This window comes from Lontra canadensis, unplaced genomic scaffold (genome assembly GCF_010015895.1).
Source record: "Lontra canadensis isolate GAN:19392208 unplaced genomic scaffold, GSC_riverotter_1.0 scaffold111, whole genome shotgun sequence".
Lineage (NCBI taxonomy): Eukaryota > Metazoa > Chordata > Mammalia > Carnivora > Mustelidae > Lontra > Lontra canadensis.
The window spans coordinates 5,867,563-5,890,368 of record NW_022631105.1 but is presented as its reverse complement, the minus strand read 5'-3'; the positions used below and the strand labels follow the sequence as shown (position 1 = coordinate 5,890,368).

Genomic DNA, 22,806 nt, shown 5'->3' with positions numbered 1-22,806 from the left:
CGCCTAATGGCACCTTCGGACTTTGGGTGACAACGATGTGTCAGCCTGGATTCATAGATAGTAACAAAAGTCCCACTTCGGAGAAGGATTTGTTCACTGGGGAGTGGTGTGTGAGTGGGGGTGGGAGGTTCTTGGGAAATGTCTGCATCTTCTCAGTTTTGCTGTGATCCCAGAAATGCTCTAAAAAGCAGAATCTTCGTGTGTTTTTTTAAAGGAGGCTTGGCAAAATTTAATAGCAGAACACGAGCTCACCCCATATCTTTTTACTGGCTCTGGATTCACCCCAGCAGGCCCTAAGTGCCCCCATGCCCTTCGGGCTAGAGAACACAAGGTCATATGAGTCCTGGGACTTCCCACCAGGGCCAGTGGAGGAGACAGGACAGCCAGAGGAGATCGTGTTGGCAGCCCTGGGGGTGGGAAAATGAGGCAAAGACCCTGTCCACAGCCCCCCAAAATGGAAGGGAAAGGGCATCTCCCCGCCACCTGGGATGGCTCCCCCCCCCTGTTTGAATAGTCAAGTAGCCACACCTGGAGGGCCCCACCAGAGAGGCTCCCAAACGCTCTGGCCACCCCATGCTTGTCCTCAAAGCCACAGGACTACAGACTAATCACAGACCAATTACTTCACATCACTTGCATTTTTCGATGTGTTGGCATCACAGACCGTATCTTCATAGCTGACTTTAAAAAGAGAGTAGCTAGCGTTTCCTGAGTGCTTCGTAGAAGGTGGACATTGCTCTAAATGTGTTATCCTTATTGTCTCATTAATTGGGCTGAGAAAATACATAGAGAAAGGCAAAATGAGTTTATATAGCCAAGAAAATCCACAGGAGTATTGGAGGTGGGCAGACAGGTAAGGAGAGAGCAGAATTCAAATCAGTGGGAAGGGGGCACCTGGGTGCCTCAGTTGGCTCAGCCGCTGCTTCAGCTCAGGTCATGACCCCAGAGACCTAGGATGGAGCCACATTAGGCTCTCTGATCAGCGGGGAGCCTGCTTCTCCCTCTGCCTGCTGCTCCCCCTGCTCGTGCTCTCTCTCTCTCTCTCTGTGTCATATGAATAAATAAAATCCTTTTTAAAAAATCAATGGGAAGCACAGAGCTGGACAGTGTTAGGGCCTCCAGCTGGGACAGCCAAGGGAGGGGGTCGAGGGCAGAGTCTGTAGGAAAACTACCATGCCAAGGGGTGGGGCTTCGCTGTCCAAGGCTCCTGCCTAGTGGAAACCCAATTCCTCCCATAAACCAACTAAGTTCATCTCTGCTACTGCGTTCCAGAGCCATGCGGCCAGCCACCCTGGCCCTCGGTTGGGCCGTGGCCGCCATCTTGGTGCTGCAGGCGACGGCCACGGCCAAGTACCCCTCGAGGACCCTGCACAGCAAGGCTGGGGTGTTCGAGGACCTGAGCGCCCAAGAGCTGAAGGCCGTGCGCAGCTTCCTCTGGTCGCGGGAGGAGCTGAGGTTGGAGCCCTCCAGAGCGCCCACCATGGCTAAGAACTCCGTGTTCCTCATTGAGATGCTGCTGCCCAAGAAGCAACACGTACTGAAATTTCTGGACAAAGGCGGGAAGCCTCCCGCCCGCGAGGCCCGAGCCGTCATCTTCTTCGGAGCCCAGGAGCATCCCAACGTCACCGAGTTCGCCGTGGGCCCCCTGCCACGGCCCTACTACATGCAAGAGCTGCCCCTGAGGCCGGGGCACCGCACCACCTGGGCCTCCAGGCCCATCACCGGGGCCGAGTACGCCCTCCTGGCCCAGGCCCTGCAGAAGGCCACCAGGCCCTTGCACCAGTTTTTTCTTGATACCACAGGCTTCTCCTTCCAAGACTGTCACTCACGCTGCCTGACCTTCACGGACGTGGCGCCCCGCGGCGTGGCCTCCGGCCAGCGCCGCTCATGGTTTATCCTGCAGCGCTTCGTAGAGGGCTACTTCCTGCACCCCACGGGGCTGGAGCTCCTCCTGGACCACAGCAGCACCAACGCGCAGGACTGGACGGTGGAGCTTGTCTGGTACAATGGCAAGTTCTACCCGAGCCCGGAGGAGCTGGCACGGCAGTACGAGGAGGGGCAGGTGGACGTGGTGGTTCTGGAGGGCCTGCCCCCCGAGGGCCCGGGCGGGGACGGCACTGAGGAAACACCCCTCTTCTCCTCCTACAAGCCGCGCGGGGAATTCCCCACCCCCAGCCGCTGGAATGGCCCCCGCGTGGTCCAGCCCGAAGGTCGCCGCTACAGGCTGGAGGGCAGCACGGTGCTCTACGGCGGCTGGAGCGTGTCCTTCCGGCTGCGCTCGTCCTCGGGGCTGCAGGTCCTCAATGTGCTCTTCGGCGGCGAGCGCGTGGCCTACGAAGTGAGCGTGCAGGAGGCCGTGGCGCTGTACGGGGGGCACACGCCCGCGGGCATGCAGACCAACTACATCGACGTGGGCTGGGGGCTGGGCAGCGTCACGCACGAGCTAGCGCCCGGCATCGACTGCCCGGACACCGCCACCTTCCTGGACGCCCTCCACCACTACGACGCCGACGACCCCGTGCGCTACCCCCGCGCCCTCTGCATCTTTGAGATGCCCACGGGAGTGCCGCTTCGCCGACACTTTAATTCCAACTTCAGTGGCGGTTTCAACTTCTATGCGGGACTGAAAGGCCAGGTGCTGGTGCTGCGGACCACGTCCACGGTCTACAACTATGACTACATCTGGGACTTCATCTTCTACCCCAACGGGGTGATGGAGGCCAAGATGCACGCCACCGGCTACGTGCACGCCACCTTCTACACCCCCGAGGGGCTGCGCTACGGGACCCGCCTGCACACGCACCTGCTGGGCAACATGCACACCCACTTGGTCCACTACCGCGTGGACCTGGACGTGGCAGGTAGGACCCGGGGTCGGAAGCGCCCTCCCAGCCAAACATCTGCCTTCCAGCGGGAGGTGGTGCTGAGACTTCCCCGGAGGCATAGAATCAGGAGCCTAGCCTGCCTCTCTGCAAACGACCGTGCAGACACCCGCGTGCGCCTGAGGAATAGGGGAAGTGACCAGCATGTCCTTGGCCCTGGATGCAGCCAGTGGGCTCTGGTCTGGCCCTGGGGCTCCCTGACCCCTGCAGGGGTGGATGGGGCAGGTGCACAGGTGGGGTTGGGGAACAATGCCTAGGAGTGTAAGAAATGTCACTGCCTAAGGCTATGTCGTCTGCAGCACTCATCGTCTCCTGGATTAATGATGTCACCGTGAAACATGGCAGGGACATCATGACAGGCTTTAGCTGTCCGAACAGGCCTGACTCTGAGTTGTCTTCTAGTACCTCTGTTGTTTTTCTGGCTTTCATTCCTTCCCTCTACTCAGTGCGTACCCCCAACATCATCTGCGCTCCACTCCTGATGGTCTGCTCTTGGATGAGCTCTGGGATGGAGAACGCAGCCCAGAAAAGAGGGTATTTCAGGTCAGGGGGCTTCCTTCTCATTGTCCTCCTTTCTGTACCCCCGCAGGCACCAAGAACAGCTTCCAGACCCTGCAGATGAAACTAGAAAACATCACCAACCCCTGGAGCCCCAGACACCACCTGGTACAGCCAACCCTGAAGCAGACAAGTTACCACCGGGAGCGCCAGGCGGCCTTCCGCTTCGGACAGCCTCTGCCCAGGTACCTGCTCTTCGAGAGTCCCGAGGAGAACCGCTGGGGCCATCGGCGCAGCTACCGGCTACAGATCCACTCCATGGCCGACCAGGTGCTGCCCGTGGGCTGGCAGAAGGAGCAGGCTATCACCTGGGCCAGGTAAGGGAGGCCTGGGAGGCGGGGGAGGGCTAGTATTCATGGATTTGTGTGTGTCCGTGTGTCTGTCTATGAGATCTGTGTCTACGTGGTGGTGTATCTGGGCCTGGGAACATGGGTGTGTGTGTTCTCTGGCTCTGTGTTGGGGGAGGGGAGCGGAGCGCCAAACCGAGCACCTGAGCCTTGGCTGACATTTGGTGAGTCTGGCTGACCCCCTGGGGATGATCTCACCATAGGGGGAAGACAGTATCTTTCCCCCATTGTTTACCCTGAGGGTGTCTCTGGGAGGGCTGAGAGGCCCCCTGGCACCCAAAGCCACCAGGCTCCCCCTCTGGGCAGGTACCCCCTCGCCGTGACCAAGTACCGGGAGTCCGAGGTGTGCAGCAGCAGCATCTACAACCAGAACGACCCCTGGGACCCACCTGTGGTCTTCGAGGAGTTTCTTCGAAACAATGAGAACATTGAAAACGAGGTACTGGGGGGCACCTGGGTGCTCAGTTTGGTTAAGTGTCTGGCTCTTGATTTACAATCAGGTCGTGATCTCAGGGTCATGGGATTGAGCCCTGCGTCAGGGTCCGTGCTCTGTGGGGAGTCTGCTTGAATTCTCCCTCTCCCTCTGCCCCGCCTCCAGCTCGCACGTGTGTGCGCACGTTCTCTCTCTCTCAAATAAATAAAAAAGAGGAAAAAAAGAGAGAGAGAGAGAGAAAAGGTACTGGCTCTGCCTTGCTCCAGCCAGAGCCCGAGATCAGATCTGTGCTGGGTCTCAGGTGGAGGGGGAGCTCAAAGGTCTCTCCACTCCTTAAACAGGGAGCTGGGGGAGGTTGCCCACCCCTCCCCCTCTGAGCCTCCTTAGCACCTGCCCGTCCCTGTCTCCCACAGGATTTGGTGGCCTGGGTCACTGTGGGCTTCCTGCACATCCCCCACTCCGAGGACATCCCTAACACTGCCACACCCGGAAACTCTGTGGGCTTCCTGCTCCGGCCTTTCAACTTCTTCCCTGAAGACCCATCCCTGGCGTCCAGAGACCCCGTGATCGTGTGGCCCCGGGACAGCGGCCCCAACTACATCCAGCGTTGGAAGGAGGAGGAGAGGGACTGCTTGATGCCTGACCCTTTTAGCTACAATGGAACCTACAGGCCTGTATGAAGGACCCTCTGCCCCCAAGTAACCCACCTAGAAGCCCAGGTGCCCCCCCAGGGACAGACAATAAAGCCCTCAGGGCTCAGCTCCGTGTGCTGCTTCTTGGGGGGAGGACACACCCAGATGAGAAAGCAGGTAGCCTTGACCTCCCTTCACCTTCGTCTACTCCACCCTAGAAAAGACTTCTATCACGAAGGCAAGGTCGTTCACTGAAGTACTAGATTCATCTGTCAGATTCGTTGTAAAAAACAGATGAGCAGCTCCCTCTCCGGGGTCTGTGGGGACTCTGGGATGTCACTGAGGGGCAGGCAAAGTCGTGTGGCCATAGGAGGATGCTGCAGAAAATGGGCAAAACCACCCATCCTCTACCCTGCGACCCACTGATCCGGCTCCCGGGACTCTGTCCCAGAGGTCTCCCTACAAACAGAGGAAAGACATGAGCAAGCAGTGAGGGACTGCGGTGCGATTTGTAATAGCGGAGTCTGAAGGCCACCCAGACGTCTATCTACAAGACAGACCTGCGGGTCTGAATAAACAACGGTATAGCCACACAATGCCATCCAGGTGATCCTACAGCCGGGGACATCTCTGCACTGGTGGGGAAAGAGCTTCGGGATGTAGACACCCCAGAGAGGGAGACTGTCTACCTGACCTAAGCTCCTGCCAAAGGCCCAAGTCCTAATACAATGACGTTGAGTGTTGGGATTGTAATAGGAGTTTGGTGGGGGGGGGGGGTGACATACACATTCGAACAGTAGCGCCTCAAGGTCATGGAGGAGGTGGACCACCCAGGGGAGGAAGCAGGAGTCCTCAATGTAAAGCAAGACCCGGGGAACGCACCTACTCGCTGCCTTCTCCTCTCCTTTGCTGAATTGTTTTCATTTCCTAATCATGAGAATGTACTACCCATTTGAAAAAATGTAAACCTAAATTTTAGAAGAGAAAGGGAGGGAGGAAGGGAGGGACCCTTGTTCACGGCTGGAACTGATAAGGCAGGCTGCTTCCTCCTGGCTTCCTACCGGTCCCCAGACTTTCTCCTCCAATCCCCAAGAGAAGCCATGGGGAAAATAATCGGCCCACAGATGTGGCTGGTTTTCTCTTCCCTTTGCATGACACTTCTGAACGAAGACTTGGTGCCATTCCCATCTGGGGGAGTTGGCCCATCCCTCCCCTTCCTGCTCTTCTTTATCATCCACCCAAATGGGGGAAAGGGGTGGCCATCACTCCCCCATCTCCTCACCATGCACCCGGCTGGTGGGACTATCTGAGACTTGTTTGGACTTGAGAGGGGCTCACAGCACAGCCCCCCACCTCCTTTATCTACTGTAGTCTAGATGGGCTCGCCCACTAGGCTTGGGGGCCCACCCCTAGCTAACCTTCACTGTGACCTTGCTTTCCTCCGCCATTGTTCTGATTGCCTGTTCCTACCCTGGAATCTGGTGGGAAGGCGTGGCTGTGGTGGGGGTTCCCTGGTGCCCAAGGGATGTTAGCCAAGCAAACAAAACTTGCACTGGCCTCAATATTCCAGGAATCCACTGAAAAAAACTTTTATTTGTACGGCAGTAAGAAGGTGAATCTTAAGCTTTTCATCTGAACACCGTTAGGACAAACATAGGAATTGGACACAGAATTTTTGTAACAACGGATATGATATTTAAAATAGCAACAGTTTTTATCTTAGCCATTTTCTTAAATTTTTGAAATTATCTGAGCATTGTTTCAAAGCTCTGGAACTACTAAAGCACAAAAGATTATGAACGTCCACAACAGAAAAAAGGAAGAGAGCAAATTTTTTTAGCACTAGAGGGAAAAAAATCTAATCTTTGTAAGAAGGGTTAGTAGTTCAGTAGACAATAACTCCTTCTGAAGGGGAGCCAGGAAACGCATTTGCTTGGAAACTTTTTACTTTTAATTAACCTTCAGCCTTACTGGAGAAACTGTTCACTGTGCTTTAAATAGTCTCATTTTTCCCTCATCCTACTTTCCTTGAGTTATGCCTATCATGAGTACCCTATATCCTAACATCATTCTAACATCTGGCAAATTCCATTATTAACCCACAGGTTAACAACAACAAAAAGAATATCATCTAAAAGGATCAGTTTTCAACAACAACAACAAATTATGAGACACACAATGAAACAGGAAAGAGTGACCCCCATACACAAGGGGGAAGCAGAAAACAAATTATCCATGAGGGGTCCCAGATGGAGAACTTAGCAAAAATATCAAAGCAGCCATTAGAAGTGCATCCAAAGAGCAGAAGGAAACATGCTTGAAAAAGTAAATGAGAGGGGCACCTGGGTGGCTCAGTGGGTTAAAGCCACTGCCTTCGGCTCAGGTCATGATCCCAGGGTCCTAGGATCGAGCCCCGTATCGGGCTCTCTGCTCAGCGGGGAGCCTGCTTCCCTTCCTCTCTCTTTGCCTGCCTCTCTGCCTACTTGTGATCTCTGTCATATAAATAAATAAAATCTTTAAAAAAAAAAAAAGTAAATGAGGCTGTGACAAGGTCCCAGCAAACGGAGACTATCACTATAGAGATAGAAACTATTTTTAAACAAAAACAAATGGAGGGGCGCCTGGATGGTGCCGTTGGTTGGGCATCCAACTCTTGGTGGCAGCTCAGGTCATGATCTCAGGTCATGGGATTCAGCCCCACATCAGACTCTGCACTGGGCTCGGAATCTGCTTGAGAGTCTCTCTGTCTCTCTGCCCCTCCCCACCTCAGATAAATAAATAAAATATTTTAAAATTAAAAACTAAAAGAACTAAGTGGAAAATCTGGAGTCAAAAAGTACAATGCCTGACATGGAAAATTCCCCAGATAAGCCAGACAGTGGATTTGCTCTGCTTCGACACTGGAACTCCCAGGCGCGGTCGGGAAGCAATCCAAAGAGGCAAGGAGTGTCAGCAGGACAGTGATGCAGCTCCGTGTCGGTGACCCGGCAGGAGGCTCTGGGCTGACAAGGCAGGTCATTGCCCGAAGCATGTGTGGCCAAGACATAACCGAGCAGATTTACACTTGACCATGGGCCTGAGCAGATGCCCCAGGCCCTTGCCGCAGGAGTAGTTAATTCATTAAAAAGAAGGATAAGAACAAGGACCAGAAAAGTCCCAAGAGAATGGGCCTTTCTCGGTGTCTATGGATCTTTTGCAGAGCCCAAAGCTGACAAGATTGAGCACGTAAGACCCCGTGTATTATAAGACCTAGAATTTCATGTACTGTTCTGACATCTTTGAGCATCACATGACCCTGAAGCTCCAACCACAAGTTTCCTGCTCTCTGCAGATAAGCCCCTCACCCAGAAGGAGAGGGTCCCCATACAGCTCACTGCTCTCTACCTGGTTCTCAACCAATGGGTTTCACATTGCCATCGCCACCTGCCATCTAGAGCCCAAGGACAGCCGGAACAGGCCACAACAGTAGGGCAAATTTCTCTCCATCCCCATCCCACCTTGGCCTGGCCCCAGGAGCCTGAGCAGAAGAGCAGGCAGGGAGGGGAACCCACCCTGACTCATCCCCAGGCCAGAACCCTTGGACCTGGGGTCAGGCTGAACAGGAAGGAGGGGAAAACTTAGAACTGGATGTCCAGAAGAAATTTTAAATTAACTTCACGGGGCTGTTTTATACCTGAACATAATCACATAATCAAAAGGCAGTGGTAAAATATGCCCCCATGGTGATTAAGGCCAGGATGAAAGAACCGGCCATCCATAACAGGGAAAATCTTCCAGCGCAGGAGCTGGGACAGTGAGAGGAAAAGACCCAGCAGCCAGGCTCAGTGGTGGAAGTCGGACCCCTACAGACCGCTGGACCCCAACTGGAGAGAGAGGAGAACAAAGACCCGCCTTTTCCCTCCCCACCCAGTCTCCCACCAGGGCTTCCCACTGGTGGAACCCCAGCTACAGGCCCTGTCCCCAGAGTGACAGAACAGAGGAGAGGGGCCCGGGGAGGGTCTCCAGAGCAGTGGAACAAGTCGAAAGGCAGCAGATGGAGAAGGGACCGTCCATTTCCACTCTGCACCCCGCCGAGCTCCAACTGTTTAGTGAACTGGCTCTTAGCCTTGTTGGCCCCCCAGGAAACAGGACCAATGGTGCTCAGATAATGCCAGGGTGATCTGGACCCAAAGTCACATCCAGTCAGTGGTCCTTGGGGTTAATCTCCTGGAGGAGGAGCCCAGACCGCACCCATTGGGGTGAGCAGATCTTTCCACCCAGATCATGGGCATGTCCTGTAATTCGCCTCCCACATGGTCAGGCTGACCCAAGGTCCTCTGACAGTTCACAGACCCCAGCATATAGGGTCAGCAACAGGGAAGCTCTCAGAGCTGCCCAGACATCTCTATGTGTGTTCTCTTGAGGATGGGGGAGAGTGGCAGATGTCCCCAGGAGACAGATGCTTGTTATCCACATGTCCATCCACCCACAGCTGACAGAGGCTCGGACCCTAGGGAAAGGGGGCTGGTCCTGTGCATTTTACCCCAAGACAGGACCAAAGCCACAGATCTTCCTGGGAAGAAACGCAGGCGGGCGCCCCCATGCCATGCTTGGCAAAGCTGTCAATTCAGGAGAGCACTGACAGAAGGAGAAGCACAGGGCTGGGTTCTGAGTGGGAAGAGACACCCCCACCCCGCCCCCAACCTGCTTTGCAAAAGACTACAGAGATCCCACCTAGAGAAAAGAAGAGAGAAAACCAGGATTTACACCCCCATTCTTCTCCCCCCTGCTCCAGCCCAAGCACATTTCCTCCCCAAGTAAAACAGAATGTGGTTTTGTTTGTGGCTGCTCTGCTCCCAGGTGGAGATGCAAATAGAGAAAGCCTTGAGTGAACTAAGTTGCTTTATATAACACAGAGGAAGCTAGAAAATTCAGGGAAAGAAGAACCTGTTGCTTTTAGAGGCTTTTCAGGGAATGCAAGCCTCAGCTGTACAAGGAGAGCTTTGGGGAGACATGGGAACGAGGGCACATAGAAACCCTTGTCTCAGAGCCAACAGATACTAAGTTTCCTCTAAGAACTTTCTCATCGTTGTCATTTTAAGAATAGAAAGGAAAAAGAGGTAGGCGGCAGGGGCATCCTGGTGGTCTGGGTCCTGATTCTGGGAAGTAGGACTCTAACCCCAGCAGCCTGGGCAGGTGCAGGGCCAGGCCTGGTCCCAGCTCTGCAATACACACCCGAGCATCTGTGGGAGTCCCACAGCCTGGGAGACCCAGTGCTTCAGCCATCAGATGCCAGGCTGGCTCTGAGCTCCTTCCTTCCAGTCCTGGACACAAAGCTTCTGGACTGGGGATGCTTCTCATGCCCCCAGCCCAATCTCATCTCCTCCTGCAGCTCAGTCTTCTCAACAGCTACTGCCCCACTCCCTGGGACCCTGGGCCGCTCGGTCTCCCCACTCCTCTCCTCCCCAGCCCACCTGACTCCGGCCTTATGGGCCCCACCTGGGGAAACCAAGGCCGCTCATCAGTCTGCTACCTTCCACCACGGCCCATGCAGCACCCGCCTCCCCAGCCCCCCACCCACCGCTAAAACGGCAGGCACTCCCCCGGACTCTGGGCTAAAAGCTGGAGAAACCGTCTTCCTTCTCTTTCTTGTGCTCCTCCCAAAAGCTTCTGCTGCCTCCCTTCGTGACTGAGGGTCACGCTCAGTACAAAGGCCCCTGCGGCAGCTCACGGTCAGGGCTGGAAGGCCACCCTATGTACCCAGGGGAGCCCAGAGAAAGGAAGCGGCACTGGTCACACACCCCGCTGGGAGTAAACCTGTGCGCCCAGGTGCCAGGGGTCTTGCCACCAAATGTCTGGAATTTCTGAAACTCTAACACTCGTTTCTGCAGTTTGAGCTCAGTGCTGGCCATTTCGGGTCCGAACCAGCGATCAGCAGAAGGAAGCATTAATAAGCTCGCCCACAGGAGCCCACTTTGCCAACAGCTCAAATGACCGCAAACCCATTTGTTCCAGCCTGCTCCCAGGTTAGGCTCCCTCGGTGTTCATTTCCTGCTCAGCGAGGCTGTGAGTCATCACCCTCCCTCCTCTCCTGCTTTAACTGTTGCTCTGGGACCAGAGTCGGCAGAATGAGAGGTCACGTGGAACCCTTTATTTAGTACAGAAGCCCTCGACCTGGGGAAGGGGGAGCACCGCCAGCCTGGGCAGGTAGAATCAGCCCCCAGAGGCTTCTCAGAGCACACCTGACCTGACTGACTCGGGACACTCAGGAATTCCTGGACTTCTCGGAGGTCCACGGACATTCAGGACTCTGGAGCACGCACTTTGCCGCCGGCTAAAAGATGCCTTGAGGCTGAGATCAAATTAGCGAGCGCATGCAGCTCGCTGCTGGTAAAAGCCAGACGGCCGCTCCTAACTCTGCGCGGTGCCTTCAACGAAAAGGATGCTGTGTGCCGTGTGTCCACCAGGTGGCGCAGCACACCTTCGCCGGCGGCTCCATCAGGCCGGCGTTTCACCGTCAGCCCCGCAGAGGTGAATGACAAACGCGGCAAACTGGAAATGCCCCCAGGTGCAAGCTATAGCTTCACCAAATACCGCAGAATCATAGTATTTTCATTAGGACCAAGTTCAGCTGAATTTAACAGAAAAAAACACAACAGCGGCTTGACAAGAGAGGTTTTATTCGTTTCTACGTAAAAAGCAGCTCGGAGCTGGGATAGGAGCTCCATGAAGGTGTCCCAGATGCAGCCTTTCTTTTAATCACCCCCACCTAAGATATGGCTCCCAGCTTCCTAGCCCAAAGTGGCTGCCAGTGCTCCAGCCATCGTATCTAACTACCAGGCTGTAGGATAGAGAAAGGAAGAGAAAGGCATGGCCTTATGCTCTAAGGAACTGAGCCAGAATTCAGAGTCAATACTTCCACTTACAACTCACTGGCTACATAGGGAGGCTGAAGCCTGGAGTCTTTTACCTGAGCAATGCTACCCCCACATAATATCAGGGTTCAGTTTAGAAGAAGAATGTGAGAATGGAGAGCTGAAAGGAACTAGCGATATCAGCCACATATTATCGTATGCCACTGAAAATTCCTTTAGACCAGCAAAGCATATCTTTCAACCCCTGGAAACTGGGATGACTGAGGACTCCCTCACTGGCTAGTTTTGTTGACATAACTCCCAAATGCATGTCCCATGTCCAGATTCTCCTCCCAAACTCCAAGATCTGCCCATCCACCTGCATGTCCTACAAGAACCTCACCTTCAACATGTCCAAGCCTGCTTCTCCCTCCCTGCCCTCTCCCCAGCCACCTGCTCTTTCTGTGCTCCCCAGCTGGAGGGTCTCATCATCCCATCCCTGTCACCCAAGCCAAGAACCAGGAAGCTGTCCTGAGCACTTCCCTCCCCTCCACACTCCATCTCTTTATCCTATAGACCACCTTTTTAATGTTTCTTGAATTCACGCCACCTTGCCTTTCCCATGGTGACCTCCTGCTCATCATCCCAGCCCGAGGTATGCCCCTGTCTCACCCCCTCCAGCCCATCCTCAACTGTGCTTCCAGAAGGATCGCTCTAAAATCCATCAAACAATATCACCCCTTCTGATCAAAGCCTCAGTAACTCCCCACTGTCCTCGGGGGGAAATCCAAACATGAAACATGACAATCTTTCACATGATGTAGCAAATATTCACGTTTCTCCAGGATGCACCTCCTCCACTGAAGCTGAGCTAGACCACGTGACATGCGTGGCCAATGGAATGTTAGTGGACAGAACATAAACAGAATGATTAGATGTGTTGGTGTGGTTTGGCTCCTTGCCTGCCAAGAAGAGCTTCCCCCAGAACGTCTTCAGCCTGTGTCCCAGAACAGAGAGGTGCAGCACTCCTGAGCTCAGTCCAAACTCAGGCTACCCACAGCCCAGAGCTCAGAGGTCCACCCATGCCTACCCTGGATCAGCCAAACAATAGCCATCTGAGACCCTTGAGTTTGGGAAGAAAGACTGGTCCTGGGCTCAGTCGCTGAGTCCGAGGACTACTTGTTATTCGGCATCATTATGGTAATAGCTGACTAGCGCAGGTGGGTGTCAGCATCTGCATTTTCCCCCAGGACCAGAACCTCAGGCCCTTTGTACCTCCCGTTGCCTCCCCCTGAGTCTGCCTCTCATGGCCTTCTGCGTAGCTGATCCCGTCCCATTCCTTAGGTGTCAGCTCAAATGTCACTTCCTGAGAGGCCTTTTCTGGAAGCCACACCATGACACACTGTGACAGCAGTTTGCTTCCCTCGGCCTCAGCCCCGGAAAGTACTTAGCCTCCAGCAGTCTCCTCTGTCTGCATGGACCTTCCGCCGCAGGAGAGAAGCCGTGTGAGAAAGGGGCCTGGAGAACACCCAGCCGTCTTCCGTGCTCCCGGACAGCTGGGTTTGCCCGGCTGCTCTCGCCACTCAGCACTCGTTTCCTGGCCTGCTCAGCTGACTGCCTTGCTAGGCTGAAGCCCAGGGCTCCTTCTGACCCCAGGGGGACCCCTCCCAGGGCTGAAACAGAGCAAGCACTTAATGGGTGATGCATCTCCACTCTGCTCTGACATCTTCAGCTCCGGGCTGGGAAAGATAGCTCCTTTCTGTGCTGGAGGGAGCTACCCAACCTGCTCCTGACCCTCAGGCTGGACAGGGGAGTCCCAGGTTTGGCGACCTCTCCAAAGACCAGGCAGCTTTTACCCCTAAGGACAATTCCCGGCCCCCAGGTCCGGGGGAGGAGGAAGAGCCTAGCACCCAGGACACGTGTGTAACAGCGGAACTCCCACAGAGCGTTCATCCTGGTCCTGGCACTCACGGCCCACCCCGCCATGCCCTGGTGGCCCGGCCACACAGGGCTCGGTGGCCTTTCCTTCCTTCCTGAACCCCGTGGGTTCCTTTGGTATTTGCAGAGAATGGGGGCGCCCTGGCTCTAAGCCACAGTACAGAGTCCCCAGGCCTTGATGCCCCTGTGGCTTAGTGGGAAGCCAGGATGTCGGAGGAAATAACCGGAAATCATGTAGAAACGTAGAGACTCTTCCTCCGCAAGTGCTTGGATGTGGCAGGGGTGCAGATTGCCATGAAGGAGGGTCTGGAAGAGTCTGTCTCACTCACGAGGCAGAGTGGACCAGGCAGGGAGGGAAGCACTCAGAGGGTGACAGCCTGAGCAGAGACCCAGAGGACAGAGGTGTCACACTCTGAGCAGGGACCTGCAAGAACCGGTGTGACTGTGAAGGCTGGGAGGCCCACGGCCTCAGTCTCGGGATTTACTCACGGCTGTTGGGGTGCTTGGTAGGGCCCCCCCGGGGGGACAGAGGTACACTGGGATTGTGCAATCTCACCCAGGAGGGTGGGTTGGGGAGGAACAAGAGTGGAGGCTGAGAGGTCATTTAGAAGTCTGAAAATGGTCAAGCAAGAGATGGTAAGAGACTAAATCAGAGCCAGGCTGGGAGGCAAATTCCAGAACAATCCAGGAGGTAAGGTGCCTGGGCGTGTTGAGGTGATGTAGAGAAGGGAGAAGGGGGAGAAGCAGGTGGAACTTCAGCCTGGGTTTGGAGGTGAAGCCAGCACCCTTCAGGGGAGTCTTTCATTGAATACTGGGGTGATGGGGTGGGGGCATTGACCCCTGGATGGGAGAAAGGGCAGCTTGGGATGGGAGGGTGGCAGGTAAGCTGGGACAGGTGAACCGAGGGGACGTCTCTCTGGAGGCTTGGGAGAAGAAGAGGTGTGGAGAAGGGACCAGAGTCAGACACTGGGGCTGAGAAAATGGGAAAGAGCCACAGAGACAGTGACAGAGAGACAGAGAGAGCCAGCAGGGACAGCAGACTTTGGCCAAGGCACTGGGCCTCTAGGGCACACATCTTTCACAAGGTCCTTCACAGGCCACCTTCTCCCCAGAGCCTCTCACTGTAGCTCCTGTCCGCCTCTACCATCTGTCATTTTGCACTATGCAGGACCTCTTTGGCTGCAAGTGATGAAACGGCTTGAAAAGGCTGAGAAGCAGAGACTGCTTTGAAAACCTATTTGGGCGTCGCTCCCAGGGAAGGCAGGTTATGGGACCAGCCAGAGCAGAAGGACAGATGTGCTCTGACTTACAGAGCCTCTGGACGCAGGTCGGGGGTGCAGCCAGTGGTGGAGGCCCAGGCCTTGTGCCTGAGCCCTTGGGGGTGAAGTTCATCGTCATCTGGAGGGAGCTGTTCAGCTGCGGGGCTCGAGGCCCCCCGAGGTTGCGGTGGGCCCCAGCTCAGAGGGGGTGATTCTGCCCCTCGTGCTGCTCTGCCATCTCCCTGGAAGGACACCCATTGGTCAGATCCAAGGACCACGGGGCAATGGGCAGGGTCTATAAGAATTCAGTGGCTCAGACTCACCCTCCAGGTTGGGTGGGGAAGGACCGTGTCTGGAAGTACTTGTCAGCAGCAGGCATGAGAAAAACAATGAATGAGTCCCAAAGTCAGGGGGACTTCAACAGAAGCCCCCTCCCCAAGCTGATATTCCTCTCCCTCCCTCTGTCTGTCTCTCTGTCTCCCTCCCATCTCTGTGTCCCCCTCTCTCTCCCCCACCAGGCTTCCCACCAGGCTGGGGCTCCCCAGCGGCTCCCAGGCCACTGTCCCCGCTTGGCCCTGCTTTCCTCTATATTTAAAGGTCTTTGTACACTTGGCACATTTTTGTTGGGCCATGACATTTAAGGTCCCCATGGTTACCTCTGCCCAGGGCAAAACAGAACACTGATCTCGACAGGGTCTGGCCGGTGTCAAACCCTGCGGGCGTCCCTCCGACTCTGGACACCCAACTCCCACTAACGGGGCCAAAGAACACATAAACCTTCTTGACAGCCGTGGTGGCTGCGTCACACTGAATTTTTTGTTTCCATAAAACCTGTTTCAAAGATTATAAAAGTAATCATGGCCTCACTGGGAAAAATTTGAAAACACACAAACATACAAAGAAACATACAAAGCAGATCGTTCAGAATCATCTATAATCCCTCATCTCGATATACTTCTCCTCAGTCTTTACTTACGCAAGTTTCTGAACATTTTTAAACAAACGCTGTCATTGTCAGTGCGTAGCTTGCACTTAACCTTCTATCAAGAACGTTTTGCATATCATTAACCGTTCTGTAAAACGACGACCTCAGTGCACAAATGCTATCCCTTCTCGGGGTTACTAAGACAATAGCTGGCAGCTCCAGGTCCCAGCGAGCTGCTCTTGGGGATTTCACAACTTGCCTTGGGCTTGCCTAGGAAGCAGGTGCTGGTACTTTCTCCCATTTTACAAATGAGGGGACGAGGCTGGGAGGGGTTATACAACGCACAGTCGCACAGCTAGTAAATGGCAGTCCCAGTATTAAACTCAAGAGAGCCCGACGCACAGCCGTGTCCTCTCACGGCTGCCCTCCGGTCTGCACACCGTACCCCACAGGTGCGCCCACGAGGTCTAGGTACAACAGGCAGGTGTCACCTCTCTCCATCTGGGCTGAACTGGGTCCCTCCAGGACAGGGATGGAGGATGCTTCCCATGAGTAGGGACATCCTATGTGTAAAACCCCATATGAGTTTTAAAACCTGTACGTGAGGGGTGCCTGGGTGGCTCAGTGGGTTAAAGCCTCTGCCTTCAGCTCAGGTCATGATCCCAGGATCCTGGGATTGAGCCCCGCATCAGGCTCTCTGCTCAGCAGGGAGCCTGCTTCCCCCCTCTCTCTTTCTGCCTTTCTGCCTACTTGTGATCTCTTGTCTGTCAAAAAATAAATAAAATATATTTTAAAAATAAAAATAAAAAAAATAAAACCTGTATGTGGTGAAGTAGTTGCGTGGGGCCAATGGCTCAAGTGCCCCCACGTGTGGGCTGGAGCGGCTCGCCTACAGCCTTGTGAAGCCAAGGTGGGCCATAGAGGACCCTGCCTTCCAAACACGGGGGCTCTGTGCTCTGATCACTGACTGCTGCACTGCTTGCGGAACCCCCCCCCCCCCCCCCCCCCCCCCCCCCACCCCCCGCCCCGCTTGTTGCAAGCCCAGCCCCCCTCTGGCTGAAGTGACTTTGGGAGATTTAAATGGTAGGTTCCCCTCCCCCTCCCCTACCCCCCGCCCTTGATTTTTCGCTTTTTGCCCTTTCAGGAGCCAGACATTAAAGACGAGGATGTTCAGAAACAACTGCTTATACAGGGAAATTAGAAAGTGATGATGAGTGTCCAGGGAAAGGCTCAGAAAAGACCTGAGAAGACTTTGAGTTTACACCTCTGGCTGATCTTGGCACAGAGACAGCCTACAACAATAAAAAACAAAACAACACTAACAAAATCCACCAAACCCTGGTGAGGGGGAAGATTTCCAGAGCTATCACATTATTGGATTCAAACGTCCAGTGTTCAAGGGGGAAAAAAAATGAAATCAGGAGGCATACAAAGAAATAGGAAAGTATAGTCCATTCAAAGGAAAAGAGGAGCCCAACAGAATCTGTCCCTGAAACAGACCGGAAGGCAGACGCACTAGACAAAGACCTTAAAACCACTGTCTTGAAGATGCTGAGGGAGTAAGGGAAGGCTTGCAGGCAAAACAGAAAAGCTTCACAGCACTGATTTTGGCACTGATTGCTTGGACAGGACACCAAAGTCACAGGTTCACAAGAGAAAAAAATAAATTGGGCTTCATGAAAATTTTTTAATTTTGTGCACCGAAACACACTATCCAGAGTAAAAAGATTCTCCAGAGAATGGGAGAAAATATTTACAGATCATATATCTGAGGAGGTGTTAATATCCAGAATATGCAGAGAGCTCCCAAAACTAAAAATCTTACCAAAAAACAAACAACTTGGATTAAGGACTCATCTAGATGTTTCTCCAAAGATACACGACTGGCCGATAAGCACATGAAGAGATGCTCTACATCGCCAAGAGTTAGGGAATCGTAAATCAAAACCCCCGTGAGGAACCACCTCACACCTGTTAGGAGAAGACAGGAAGCTGCACATGGTGTCGAGGGTGGAGACGAACAGAAATCCATCCATGCACTCTTGGTGAGAACGTAAAATGGTGCAGCCGCCATGGAAAACAGTATCATGTTTCCTCAAAACTTAAAAATAGAGTTACTATATGATCTAGCATTTCTGCTTCTGGGTGCCTACCCAAAAGAATCGAAATCAGAGTCTGGAAGAGAAATGTGGGCATCCATATTCACAGAAGCGTTATTCACAACAGCAAAATGTGCACAACAGCAAAACGACTGTCAACCAATGAACGGATACGCAAAACACGGTATACACGTAGAGTGAACTATTATTCTGCCTTAGGAAAGAAAGATGTGTTGACACCTGCCGCAACAGGGATGAAGCTGGCGGCCATTCAGCTGAGTGAAATCAGCCAGTCACAAAAAGGCAAATACTGTGCAATTCCACTTATATGAGGCACTTAAAGTCGTCAAAATCATAAACACAGAAAATAGAATGATGGCCGCCAGGGGGCTGGGGGAGGAAACATGGGGAGTTAGAGTTTCATGGAGACAGAGTTTCGGTTTTACAAGGTGAAGGCGTTCTGGGGATGGAGAGTGGGGACGACCGCACATTATGAACACGTTCATATCAATGAGCAGTAAATACACTTAAGATGGTAAATTTTATGTTATGTGTAATTTAGCACAATTTTTAAAAAGAGAAAAATGTATGAGAGAAGAAATTCTCCCTTTCCTCTTATCCAGGAAGAGACGAAGGGAGCTGAGGTGCCAAGGTCAGGGGATCCTGCCGAAGGGGCGGGTTGGGGGATGGCTGTTGCAAACCATCACTAAGGGAGGCGGGTACCCCCCACACCTAGGATGTTCTACAAGATACTTAAGGCAGATTAGAACAAGGGAATACCGAATACCGAATACCGGGGCTATGGGGTGCTCTTTGTCTTTATGTTTTACACTGTGTCATTAGCAAAATTTGCATGCTAGCTGCTCTACAACTCTGGGAGAAGAGAGGAAGCCTTCTTCTCCCTTTCCCTAATGAGGACAGGGACATTGAAATCCATTGTCATCACTGTCAGTCACCTTGGGCAGAAAGAAAGTAGGCAGCTAGCCAAGCTGGGGGAAAGCGGTGGTAAAAGCCACAGAGGGTCCTCAGACTAACCTCCTTCTGTCTGCCTCTCCGGAGCAGGGAGGGGTGGGGTTTGCTGGAGTCCTGGGCTGGCAGAGTCCTCCTCAACAGAGGGGCTGAGCACTGATGGCCACATCCCACTGTTACTTAATAAGCTCCTAATTGGAAAATAACGGGGTTTTCTTGAGAAAATCCATTCTGACTATTGTCTCCCTCTGAAAGCTGAGCCTTTTACAGACTGCCTTATAAACAGAGCCCAAACTGAACTGAATTTGGGTCTATTGAAGGAGACCTCTGCTGAGACTGGTCCCCAAAAAAGGGGGAATGGGGGTCCTATTAGCTTCCAGCAGCCACCGTAACAAAGTTCCCCAGACTGAGTGCTTTATACACGGAAGTTACTAGAAGCCTGAGATCAAGGGGTTAGCAGGTGGATTTCTTCTGAGGCTTCTCTACTTGCGCTGTAGATGGCCCACTTCTCTCTCACATGGTCTTGAGTCAGCCTATGTCTCAGTCCTAACCTTCTCTTCTTATAAGGGCACCAGTCATATTGGACTTAAGGGCCCACACATATGACCTCGTTTTGTCTCAATTACCTCATTGAAGGCTCTGTATCCTAATACAGTCACATTCTCAGGTACTGGGCATGAGGATTTCAACCTATTAATCTGGGGGAGGAGGGACAAGTGCAGCCCACAGTAGGAGCTTAAGAAACATGGTGGAAACTAGAACAATTGTTAGGGCATGTCTTGGAGAAAAGGCAGTGATGAGAACACCCCAGAGCTGTGTCAGCGCCCATTTCAAATGAGAGAGCTTAGACCTATAGAGAGAGCCATGACCTTGTCCAAATGACCTTGGGTTGCAAGGATCACACAGTGGGAAGTGGTTTGGCTGGAGAGCCCAGGTGAGGCTCAGTCACTGTGCGTGACTCTCAGAGTGAGCACACCCCCTTCTAGGGATTTCTCCTTCAGAAATAACCGGAAAAGCCCTCAAAGATGTTTACCCAAGAGCTTCCACCGCATCCCCGTACATAACATCGAAAATTAGATACCAGGGCACCTGAGTGCTCAGTTGATGAAGTACCCAACTCTTGATTTCAGCTCAGGTCATGATCTCAGAGTCATGAGATCGAGCCCTGAATCAGGGTGTATGCTGGGCTTGGACCCTGTTTACGTTTCTCTTTCCCTCACCCTCTGCCCCTTCCTCCCCCACTCACACTCTCTCTAAATAATAATAATAATAAATACCAATGAGGATTGGTTAACTAAATTATAGTACAACTAATTAAATAATAATATTTAAATATCAAAATAGCTATAATTAATAATCCAGGTCTATATATAATCAGACAGGAGTGAGAATGGGTTTTCTTAGCAAAATTGCTGGAAAGACGTCCACGACTGTGGAATGCATGGCAAGTTACAAAATGCAATCCCATTTATGTAAAGAACATATTATAGAGAGAGACCCATGGATATTTGGGAAGACGTCACTACCGTTATCTCTGGGAGGCAGACTTGAGAATGATTTTTTTTTCTTTATTCCTTATTCTTCATGATTTACTATTTCAACTGAATTTTCATAGAACAAATGAGTTATATTCAGGATGGGAAGGTATCCTCAGGGGATAGTTCCCAGGGCCCAAGGTACATGGCCCTGCACTCCCAGAAGATCAGGTTTAGCCACTGGCCACCAACAAAATCCAAAGGCAGAGGGCCAAGCAGTGGTGAAACAAGAAAGGAATATATTTCAGTGAGACCAGCACCAAGAAGACCGTGGACTAATGTCCCAAGAATTATCTCCAAAGTGCTAGAAATGATTCCGAGTTTATAGAGGGGAAATGTAGAGCAAAGGTCAGTGGGTGTGTGGGGCTTTGCAGGAAAGGTCAGGTAGATCATTGTCTTGGGGTCAGTCACTCCGGGTCTTGCTGGCATCAGGGCAGCCGTGACCATTTGACGTGGTAGTTTCGGTTCCCATCACAGGATGTTTTGCCTGCCGGGTTCTCGCTTGGAGTTAAGAGATAAGCTAAAAAGAAGGGATCAATGAGAGGTACAGGTACAGGCTGAAATCAAGTAACTGGACACCAAAAAGCATCGTAACTGCATCACCTTGTGAATTAACCACGTTCTAGAGTCTTACTCTCAGCCTTGCAAGCTCAGAAGCTCCACTTAGAAACTGTATCAGGAACTGTATTACTCTTCTGCTGTAAATTGTAGAAAGTCCTGCCAACCTTGGCTTACACAGATAGGGACCTATTCTTCTAATAATGACCCAGGAAAAGCAGTTCAGGGCTGGTGCACCAGTTCATGGATGGCATCAAGAAGCCAGACCCCTCTTTAGCTTCTTGTCTGACATCCCTGGGAATGACTTTTATCCTCATTGTCACAAAATGCCTGCTGCACTTCCAGGCCTCACACCCATCTTCTAAGTAGAAAGGAAAGGGAAGGAAGGGTAAAAACTTTCTCCTAGTAAGACTTTCCTTTCACTATCCAGAAAAGGATCAATCTCCCGCCCACCACCCCCAAGGACTTCCATCTACATTGCGTTGGTCAGAACTGTGGCAGCATCTACCTTTAGCAGCTAGGGACTCCAGAGAAGTGAGTATTTTTAGCTATGCACATGGGATGCAATTAATAAGGAATAATGGAAAATAGACAGGGATGACAACTGTCAGTGATGCACAGTACCCATGGGCAATCATTCTAGCAGGAAACAGCTAATATTCTCCAACTTACATTATCCAGACACCAATGGATTCATTCCCAGTGCAAGGGATCCCGTTCCAGCGACCAAAACTCTGATGTTTCCCATCAGAACATTAGGGAACCAGAAAGCAAAGCAAACATGGAATCAGATCTAAGGCAGGCAGGTAATAGTGGAGGATATTTTTATTATGCAAACCAATGGTTATCCCTGCCCAAGCAGACCAGCTCTCTGTGACCTGATTGCTCATGTCACTCAGATTCAAAGTCCCAGTCCCCCAATTGTACCGGACAGACCCTGTCAACTTCCGTCTCTCTGACTCCCCATTTTATGGTGTGTCCATGCCCGAATCCCCTTCTTTTTTCATCACATGCTTTCTTTCTTTCTTTTTTTTTTTTTAAAGATTTTATTTATTTATTTGATAGATAGAGATCACAAGTAGACGGAGAGGCAGATAGAGAGAGAGAGAGGAGGAAGCAGGCTCCCTGCCGAGCAGAGAGCCCGATGCGGGACTCGATCCCAGGACCCTGAGATCATGACCCGAGCCGAAGGCAGCGGCTTAACCCACTGAGCCACCCAGGCGCCCATCATCACATGCTTTCTTTAGGTCTGTTAATGACATCTCTTTGGCTTGCATTTGGCCCAGAGGTGCTCTGTCTCTTACCATTTGTGTTGATTTTATTGGTCAAGCTTTCACAATCTTGAGGGACCCCTATTTCCTCCCTACAGGGGTGACCAAGGGTTGGAGCATTGCAGGCTAATAAAACCAGTGACCTCGGGCCACCAGTGAGGGCCGCAGTGCCATTTGTTTTCAACATCTCAAAATCATGTCCTATGAGGAATGGTTGAAGTATTAAGGGTTTTTTGTCTGGAGAAGAAAAAGTTGAGGAGACTGAGCATCTGCTTAGCACACTGAGTCCTTGTCAGGGGGTTGGACGTATGTGGTGGCCAACAGAAGAGACAGGACCAATGGATGGGGCTTGCCAGAAGATAGATTTAGCCTAATAATAGATATTGTCCAATGAAGGAGAACAGGCCCCATTCCTGATCAGAGGTCTGTCCGATCTGGGATGCGGTAGAGGGGATTTTTGTTTTGTACGGATTCAATGGAATATTCCAAGAGTGAGGAATTTATATTTACACTAGACCCAGATCTTTTCCACTATCTTAAAAACAGTTTAGTTTCTCTAACCTCTTT

The 22,806-nt window shown here is 52.3% G+C and overlaps 1 protein-coding gene across 1 annotated transcript; it reads left to right on the top strand.

Annotated features, from left to right (window-relative positions):
- The first annotated feature begins 1,276 nt into the window (after window positions 1-1,276).
- AOC1 (amine oxidase copper containing 1) lies at window positions 1,277-4,979 on the top strand. Its single transcript, XM_032840200.1, has 4 exons — window positions 1,277-2,861; window positions 3,472-3,757; window positions 4,094-4,226; window positions 4,634-4,979. Exons 1-4 carry the CDS (start codon window positions 1,277-1,279, stop codon window positions 4,898-4,900), a joined length of 2,271 nt encoding a protein of 756 aa, XP_032696091.1. The 3' UTR covers window positions 4,901-4,979.
- The last annotated feature ends 17,827 nt before the right edge of the window (window positions 4,980-22,806 follow it).

Bases quoted from the DNA above. Each gene is read 5' to 3' on its own strand.
- AOC1 (XM_032840200.1), top strand. From the start codon at position 1,277: ATGCGGCCAGCCACCCTGGCCCTCGGTTGGGCCGTGGCCGCCATCTTG. The intron at 2,862-3,471 runs GTAGGACCCGGG...GTACCCCCGCAG, and splicing joins CGTGGACCTGGACGTGGCAG to GCACCAAGAACAGCTTCCAG. The intron at 3,758-4,093 runs GTAAGGGAGGCC...CCCTCTGGGCAG, and splicing joins CAGGCTATCACCTGGGCCAG to GTACCCCCTCGCCGTGACCA.